Source organism: Terrapene carolina, unplaced genomic scaffold (genome assembly GCF_002925995.2).
Source record: "Terrapene carolina triunguis isolate 2854851 unplaced genomic scaffold, T_m_triunguis-2.0 Scaffold374, whole genome shotgun sequence".
NCBI lineage: Eukaryota > Metazoa > Chordata > Testudines > Emydidae > Terrapene > Terrapene triunguis.
In genome coordinates, this window is record NW_020664725.1 from 15,635,927 (window position 1) to 15,645,744 (window position 9,818).

At 40.4% G+C, this 9,818-nt stretch overlaps 1 protein-coding gene across 1 annotated transcript in view; it reads right to left on the reverse strand.

The window, feature by feature from the left end:
* Positions 1-529: 529 nt before the first annotated feature.
* The window catches only part of CADM1 (cell adhesion molecule 1), a 290,324-nt gene continuing 281,035 nt past the window's right edge, over positions 530-9,818 (reverse strand). The window contains exons 11-12 of the mRNA XM_026657898.1: positions 4,436-4,567; positions 530-3,391 (exon numbers count right to left, since the gene is read on the reverse strand). Coding sequence (XP_026513683.1) covers positions 3,273-3,391; positions 4,436-4,567 — 251 coding nt within the window. The 3' untranslated portion in view covers positions 530-3,272. The remainder of the gene's footprint in view (positions 3,392-4,435; positions 4,568-9,818) is intronic.

Consider the following 9,818-nt stretch of genomic DNA (forward strand, 5'->3'; position numbering starts at 1 on the left):
TTTGAAAGAACATAACCATAGTCAAACAGGGAAAAATAGGTCAGGCCATTGTTAGTGAGACGTTAATAAAAAAGGATTTTTAATTATGAAAATTGAAGGTATCTTTACATGAGCTATCCGAAATAATACAAGACACGTAGGTCAGTGATCACAGAAGGGACTTAAAAATACAAATCCACACAACAGCGGCATGTTCTGGCTGACTCGGCATGTTGTCTAGTTGCCCTAAATGTTACAAGGTGCTGTGGCTCTGACTAGCCCTGCTGCCTTAGCCAAAGAACAGCGTTGGCTTGGATTACGATGGCTGCCTAACAACCACTTGTGAGTCAGAATAGGGAGAGAGAAACAGGTCAAAAGATGGGGAGGGAGGATTAAAGAAGGGAGATTTATTTCTAGGCTGCCATAGATCTTGGGGAACCCACAACAATTTTTTAAATTGGAATTTCACCATAGGCGAGCCAAGAATGGACTTCACTGCAACTGGCCACCATGGCTGTGGAAGTAAAGAGTGCAAAGTGAGATTAAAGAATAGTTTTGTAACATTAATTTTTTTTTATTAAGAAGACAGATATTTTATAGTACTTCTCTGTTTGTAAAAATGATATACATGAACCAATACAAAATGTGAATGGGAACATATGGATATGTATTTTCTTACACTGTAACATCGTCCATGGACACCTTAAAACAGAACTGGCCTAAGGGGGAAAAAATAAAAAGGGCAGGTGAGTAAAGAACAAGCTTATTTGCCATCAGTTACACATCCTTCATTAAAGAAAAAGTAAGTTTGTTCTTTCTACACTCTTAAAAAAAACCCTTATGATCTAAACCTGTACAAAGTAATACTCAACAATACATTTCAACAGCGCACTGTATACTGAAGAAAAAAATACATAAACCAATATACAACTAAAATCCATAATTTCCTGGGGTTTTTTGTTTTGTTTAGTTCTCTTCCAATGTGTGGGGCCGAAAATTTTGCAATCTACCTGAGACGGAAAACACCAATCAAAACACATGAACCTGAGACATGGCAACATTGTAAGTCAAAGTTACATCGGTAACACTGCACTACTGTACACTTCCAAAACAGAAAGATGGGCTGGTCAAAAAAAACCAGAATGCTAATTCTGTGATCAGTGTGTAAAAAAGCCTCCCCCCAAAACCTTCCACTAAAATGCTAAATGCTTCTTGCCCTTGGCTGTGGTTTGGCTATGGGCCCAGCTGGTGCTGAAGGCTCAGAAAGGAGCCGCACTTGACAAAATTTACTTTCCTTTTGTGGATTCTGAGGGAGGGGAAAAGACAAAATACTGCTCAAGAATGGATTTGGTTTTTTTCCCTTTTACATGCCAACCCGTTCCCAAAAGGCTCTTGTGTTGCAGTGGTTCTGCCAAAAAGTTAAAAAACAAAACCCACAACTTAAAAAATGCTTCCTAAAAGCCCAAGAAGTTGTAACAGACGCAATTTTTTTCCCTTAAATAAATCAGTGTAAGTTTTCTACATAATGTAACAATAATAAAAATTCATCTTTCAAAATCCAAGATTACTCACTGAACAGTTCAGTATAGATATATGTGTTGTTTTTTATGCTATCTTCTCATTGTGGACTGTTATCTGTAGGTCCATCATAATACTAATTCACATTGTTTTTTCTTCACCTAAATATTTTAAAAACGGTTTTCCTTGCAATTTTTAATGCAAATCCCCACATTTCCTTTATCGGAAAAGAAAAGAAAAGAAAAGGCAACTTCACGTATCCAGTTTCTCCCGAGGCTACAAATCTAAAACATTTTCAAGGTAACTTATTTTTAGTAACTGTGCACCATGACTGCATTCATGCAAGGATCAGTAATTTGTTGGCAGATGGTTCTTAAGGCTGAGGAATGAGGCCAAGGCCTAGTGTATGAAAGGTAAAGAGATAAAAAAATACAACATTTGAGTTTTGATTAAGTGACTGAAAAAGCCTACATGCTGTTATTTCCACCTGCTCTGACCTTTGCAGAACTGAGAAACAGGGCACACCAGCATGAAAACAATAGCGACCCTTCTTCTGTCCCTCCTGCTTTGTCAAACCAAATCTTAAGGAATTAAAGTTTCACACAGTCTCTGGTTGGATCTCTCAGCATGACAAATATCTGTAATATACAGTACATGCAAGGCCAGATCCCACTGCCTTCCCTAACTAGCACAAAGAGAAGAAGGAAAAATAATATAAAATCTGCTCATTTAGAACTCTTTGCACACCATGAGGACTTTTCTTTTTCCAGCAAATTAGGCAGAAGTAAGGCCGATCGGGAAAGCTTGATGGAATTGTTTGGAACAGAAATAATCAGAGCAGAACTACCTTTTCCCCCCCCCCCCTTTCCCTCCTGTGGCAACTCAAATTTGTCCACTTGCATAAAATGAACAGCCTTCATCTGTCAGTTCTGCTTACGGCAACAACAACGAGGATTCCGTCATGCCCCAAACTTGTCCAGACAGCATGAAGGTACCTCTACTGAGCAGTCTACAAACACAGAATTCAAGACAGATTCAATCTCACAGTGACACACCTCACTTGCAGATAACCCTGTGCAGTAAATGACTCTCCGTAGCCAACGGAGTGCATTGTCTGAGTCACAGCCTATTTTCTACTCTCCACCACTAGAAAGCATTTGAAACACGGGCAGCCGCAAACAGTTTTCATAGCTTCTTCATCCACGCCTTTAAGACAACAGAGAAGAATGTATTATGGATACACTGAATTGCAAACTACGAAATCTAAAGCGTGCTGGTTCTCCTCCTCCAATGAGAATGAATTTTGAACAGAAAAATAGTGGTGTTAAAATAAAGAAACACTAAAAACAATTAAATCTATTCCAAGGGGTTCCAGCAGGCAATTCCAAAAGAACAGAAAGGGGGGGAAAAAAAGAAAAGAAACACACATAACCCGCTCCCCGCCCCCCAAAAATAAAATAAAATAAAAATAAAACAAGGCACAGAATTTTCTGCAAATGACTTAACTAAACTAAATCCAAGCTGGACTTGGCCAAAAAATAAAACCCAAACTGAGGTGTCGAACAGCAGAGTGTACTTTACAAATAACATTTTTTACACAGCCAATCCCGGATCCTCCCAGTCTGACATCTCTCCACCCATTCATTTAAAACAAAAACAAAAAAACAAAAAACAAAGACACAAGCTGGTTGCAACTTCCAATATCACTGTCTCTGTCATCTAAATTGGGCCAGTAACTGTCCACGGTTGGACACCTCATTGAAACGAAGGCTGATCTAGATGAAGTACTCTTTCTTTTCTTCAGAGTTGTTCTGTCCTCCTTCTGCATTGATTATAGCTGTGTCTGCGTCCGCTGCATCATCTGCTCCTTTGGCTTCATGAGTGAAGTATGTACCTGAAAATAAAGCAGTGAGGTTCTGTGACTCATTGATGGTCTCTGCATAAATGGCTGTAACACTGCCGCTTGCTTTACTGCGAAGAAGCCAGGAGAAGGGGAGAAAAAGAACCATCACCGGAAGGAAGGAGAGAAGTCTGAATCTAGGGGTTCTGTAGGTGTTACTCAAACAAACAGCTGTGATAGCATTAATCCGCAAGACAGCACAATGACCTCAGACATTAAGCTTGAGATTTTTCCAATGCTGCCTCATGGATTTAGATGCACACTAAATTCAGTGGGAATTGTGCATCTAAATTCTGCAAGGGGGCTTTGAAACTGACAGTCTAGGGCATTATAAAAATGACTCCAAGGAAAGAACGAACATGACTGGTTAGGACATTATATAATGACCCAGGGCAAGTCTCTCTCCATGACTGGGTAGATTGAGAACTACCAATAACCATGCTTCTCCCCACCCCCTTTAAAATTTTGTGTCATTTCAATCAGCCTCCAGCACGGGAGGGCGGGGGTGGGCACTTCAGCGGTGACACTGGCAGTGCTCAGCAAAGTACATAGGAGTTCCCAGGAGCACATACAACAAGTGATGATCATCAGCATCCCACACTGACCAAAGGGCCTTAAATGCTCTTATGAGTGGACTGAATTAATAACAGAATGATTTTTAAGTTACTTCATGCCATGTAAGAGTCTGGAATGATATTGCCCCTCCCAGTACACAAGAGTGCAAAAATAAATTAGTATCTTCTTAAGCACGTCATGCCCTTCCATTAAGGATGACATCTCTTTCATTTATCCTTCTCTCCCAATCCTGATGCGCTTTCCCCCTTCTTCTCGGTCTCTATTGTGCGCCCCATCTTGCTTTTAGCTTCCTCCCATCCTGTATTCCTGTTTCCTGGATCCCCTTCCACTATACAAGTCCGTCTGCTGCTTTTTCTGTTCTCTCTCCTGCTGTGTGGCAAAACACAGTGCACTGTATCACTGAGTGTTACAGCTGCCACCACACCAAACCCTCCCAACGTTGTGTTTTAAGCCTCAGCTTACCTTTATGTCTTGCAAAGTATCGCCCTAAAATGATGAGCAGGCAAAGCATTGCGAACACCACCACGGCCACGACCCCGCCGATCACCGCATGGTCCACAGCCCTTATGGACCCTTCATCACCTGCTCGAGAATCTGTCGAGAGCAGAAGAGGAATAGGAATTTGGGACTTATTACAGGGTGTTTTGAAGGTTTGGTTGCCGTTGTGTCCAGGGTTGGAAAAGCCACCCTTTTACTTTTAAAAGGAGAGGGGTAAAGCACTGCAGTGTGTGAGTGTGAGTGAGAGAGAGAGAGAGAGAGAGAGAGATGTGGGCAGTTGTGTGCAGATTGGGCCACAGGTTGAGAACCACTGATTCCGATGGGTCAGTTCACACAAGGGTGCAGACAGGCCTGGCTGATCAACTCACAAGGTATTTTTCCACTATGCAGCAGCAGAGTCACCACTAATGCATGTGGAACAAGATCGGGAAGGGAAGGGAGACATGGAATCATCTGCATCTTTTGTGAGGGTCTGTCCACACCTCCGTCCCCAATTTCAATTCTCCCTCCCCCCAGGTAAAGGAGATGATCTAACAATTGGCCAGGGAGTGCCAGTATGGTGACATCAAATATCAGTTGTATGGAAATATCAACAGGACATTTATTTATATGAATGTTCAATCCCCCAAAATTTTATTTGCATCGCGAAAAAGTGATTCAAGTTCTCAAGTTTGTAATTTCAAAAGAAATCTAGGATTATGTGATTAAATACATTTTTTCTCAATACCATTCCATGATGCATCAAATAGCAGAACTCTCAATGCAAACCATAAAACCCTCCTCAGACACAGATAGCGAGCAATAATTGTACATTGCCTCCAACCGCTTTATTTTATTTATTTAACACCTCGCCATGCAATTAATTTTCTTTTATAAGCATCTCTCCCTTAGGATGCCAGTACCCTGGAGAGGAATGACTTATTTGGCGGGGGAACAACTCTGAAATGAACCCAGAATGAGCTATGGCCATGTAAAATGAATGTATAGCAGTGTAAACAATTTTAATTTAAGAATGCAGCTACATCAACCCTTGCTGCAATTCTAATGGCAACCGAGATTTATAATGTAGTAAAAAACAATTATTCTCCCGTTGATTAATACATTAACATTTGGAATGGAAGCTAAACCATTGTCTCTTTTTTTTTTTTTTTGAGTCAAGCGCGACACCTCTATTAAAATGATTTACTAGCCGTACCTTACAATTTAAGCACAGCAGCAACAGAAACGGTAAAAATCTTTTAACTTTACATGATTTGTGAAGTCATATGTGAAGGATTTACCATTTAAATCTTTCACTACAAGCAGCACATGGCCTATAAATCTGTCCCACATGCAGTTGCCCGGACACCTAAGAGAAATGCATTTCACCAGGAAGACTGAGAGTGCAAATTCAAGTCCATTTTTAAGAAAGATTTATCTCCGTCTCTCTCCAAATAACAGAGCAAATCTCTGAAGCCTCCACCTCTAATAATATTTGAAGTTTATCGATCAAGTGTACAGATCCGTGACAGCTAAAGGTAATGGTGCTCTTTTGAGCCGAAACCTGATACAATGTTTTCAGCGGGCGTTCAGGATTTACACTTTCTATCGATATTTCCAATTCTGTTCTAAGATTAAGAACTGAAGGATGTAAGTAAATAATTCGTGACCGAGAGCTCCATAAAATGCATTTTAATTAAAACAGTTTAAATTAAACAGAAAAAAAAATCTTAAAGTGTTTCTTCGAGTTGCCTTTTAAACTTAACAGAACAAAATGGGTAGAATTGGCATAGACTAAGGAATGTCTAGGTTTAATTAGGTCAAAGTAGGTGCACATTAAAAGGACAAAATGAAGAGCAGCCAATTAGACAGAACCATGTTAAATAAAATCCCCTTCAGCAATATATCTAATACGTTAAACTAAGTGTGGCAAAAAATATTCTCCTGGTAGCCAAAAGCTTTCACTACTGGGGTAGCTCTGGCATGATATACATAGAAATCGTTTAACTATGATTAGAATGTGCTAGAGAAATGTAAAAGCGTGATATGGATTAAGACTTCTTGGTGCTCACAAAACAGTGCCTACAAATGGCAGGTATATCCCATATAGGTTATTCCTTACAACTTCATGATTAGAAAAATGAAATGCAAAATTCTCTCTAACATAATGACAAAGTGTATCCAAAGGACAAAACTTATCAGGAAAGCAACCAATGAAATATTTTACTCAGTTGAAAAACCATAAATGTTGATCTCTCAATGAGGAGAATTAACTAATCATGACCTGCCAAGGGTTTCAGATCCAATCAGTTTTCCCCCCCCACCCCCAAGTAAATTTTTCATAGCTGGGTGGAGACAAACAGGAAGAAGATATTTACAATACAGAAGATACATGTACAAAGGTAAGTAATTCAGAGAAAGGTGCAGATCCTGATAACTAAGGGCAGAGAAGGGCTCCCAGTGACTGCAAAATATACCCTGAAAAAATTTCTCCTGAGAAGGGCATCTCTCTGTTACCCGAGCTGCAGACATGTGCCTTATCAGAAAAATACATCTGCATTTGCTGTTGTGGCCAGAGGTGTAATGACCATGATTACTGACAGCTGCCCCACCCAAACATCATGTCCCCCTTGGCACCTAGACTGCAAACATACTAGGGGCAGGGACTGTTACACTTGTCAATATAGCACCTAGAACAATGGGTGATCCCTGACTGGTGTTCTAGGCAACCCTTCTAAAATCATCTCATTCCATGTTCCAGCACAACTATTTAAGGTCTTTAAAAAGTCATTTTCCACAAGACAACCAAAGTTGGCTGATCCACTCAGTGGTCATTTAAGACAGGTTTCACTGTATTTATCAATGTAACCAATTATTTTTATTTGTTCTAAAATCTACGTGCAATCTTCACAGCTACTTACAGCAGAAGCACACCAATTCAACAGGTATCTTCCAAGTCTCACTCTGATCACACAATTAAATAACGCCCCACACTAACTCACCTATCTTCCTCAGTTTGTTTATTGCAGTTCTATCAGTTAACTCTACAGACTGGCAACATCAGATGTTATGATTTCCTAGTGCTGCACCCTCTCTGCCAGAGAGATGGACGTACCCCAAATTAAGAGTAAGGATTTCTTGCTGATGTTGGGAACAGTTAGGGCAAAGTATGCACATCAAAGCATATCTGTATCATGTGAGAGCACAGCCCAAGAATTGGAGCCAAGATGCATTTTGCTTGGCCCAACGCAGATGGAGAAAAAAACAAATATAGGACCAGAGCTCCAGATGGTGTAAATCGGCATAGCAATAATTACAGTGAGCTACGTTGGTTTACCCCAGCCGGAGATCTACTGAAGTGCTGTGCCAAAGCCACTGGCCTGACAGCTCCTTGGTGGTTTCTGTTCAATCTGTAATTAAGTCAAGAGCAGTGAGTCTTTACTCATGTCCCTGCTTCCCTGAGAATTGACTTTCAAACTCAGCTTGATAAACATTTTTGGCCAGCACAGTTTATTAAATATGATTTCTTCCACTGGGACAGGCACTATTTTTCTTAATTATTTTTATGGAAAACAATATTTTTTTCCAAGTATACGCTCCAAGTTTATTTTATTGTGTGTATGGCTAAATAGTCTAAGTTTACGTGTTAATTAAAAATTAAATACAACACACTGAGGATGTCTAGTACTTGCAAACCATCTAGAGACAAATCTGAGAGTCAGTCAACAGTGCACTTTTGCCTTAGAGGAAAATGGCTTCATATTTGTATTAGATCATCAAACGAAAGGAACTTCTCTCAGAGTCTGACTGCTAATACACTGGATGTTTATTCCCTAGAAATGCTGTACATATTACTCAGTTAAAACAGTATTACCCAATCAGATGTATTTATGCACCTGCTCCCACTTCTCCCATCTTCACAAACAGCCTTCAGCTGAGGAAAGGTAAGTCACTTCTGCAGGGACTCTGCCAATGCACCCCACTCCTGACCTGCAGAACCTCCCTATTACGTCTGTACCGAGTCTCCCACAAAGCTCTGCCAATACATGCTAATCCTGTCTTGCAGCCCTATTCTTCATATCCTGGGCCTTGAGCAGAGTCTACCAGTTATGTCAAATTGTGTGGCTGTTTCATAAAGTTGACAGATATCAGGGAGTCAGCTGACTCCCTGATAACTCATCGCATTTGTGACCCAAGATAAAGTTTTAAACTCTGCCTCCAGAGAGCACAGGCTCTAAACCATCAAGCTCCATCCTTTCGTGTACATATTTCATGTTTAGCAGCCTGCAGCCAGCTTCATAGAGCAAAATAAAACCACCACTGCCTCTGCTCTCTGCTTCATCTAGTCTCTCTCTGGGCAGTTTGGCTACTTGCCATTTCAACTGGGAAAGAAAATTCAGGGGATATTTAAAGTTCATTATTTAATTTTTTTTAAATGGAAAATGGAACAACTGATGCAGTCTAGCTGCCAGTGGGCACCCATGAATTCCTGCACCTTTAAGATTACACCTGGCAGGCAAGGCCACTGTTGATCCAAACAGAGGCCTCAAGTGAAGGATTCATTTCAGAAATCATGCACAGCCGTACTCACAAGTGGGTCAGCATCTCACTGATAGGAAGAAAAAAAGTTCCCGAAATAACAATGATCATAGAAAAAAATTAGACTTTCTTCCCTCCAGACAGATGGATCAGCCTTTCTGCTTATTGCCAATGCTTATCAGTGTTTTGAATGGGATTTTCAAGAAGAGGCGCTTACCATCTAATGGCAGGGGCTGATTGCGTTTAAGGACTTATATGGCTTTCTGTCACCATACACCAGAGCATCTGGTGCCATCTCCTCTTCTTCCCCTGTTGTCACTAATTTCTTCACACCTTTGTGTTCTTCCTCTTTCTTCACGTCTCCATATTCATGCCTTAGCCACCGCTCTCCACTAAGCATTGAAAGATAAGCATCACCTCTCTTACCCAATCCTACATGCAGCACCACTGTCAGGACACTTAACACTAAGAGAGTTTCTGACTACTAATGCAGGAAGTGCTAATGAGGCTTTTCAGCAGGGCAGGTATCACTGGGGAATCACTTGGTGGCATCTGACCCAACCGATCCTGAAATGAATGAACCTTTCTATTTTTAGGGATGACTGGAAACAAATCATTTTCCTTTTATTTTAAAGTGCCACAGGGCATCAGATCAGGCTATTTAATTTTTCCTATTAAATTACCCAAGTGCAAAATAAACAAACAAAAAAATTCACACCTGAGATGGGAACTTACCTTCTTTTTTACTTGGTGCTTTAGATATAGGGAGTAAGAACCCCATCCTGTAGCTCAAACACACAACGCTACTATTGACATTCATATGAAATCT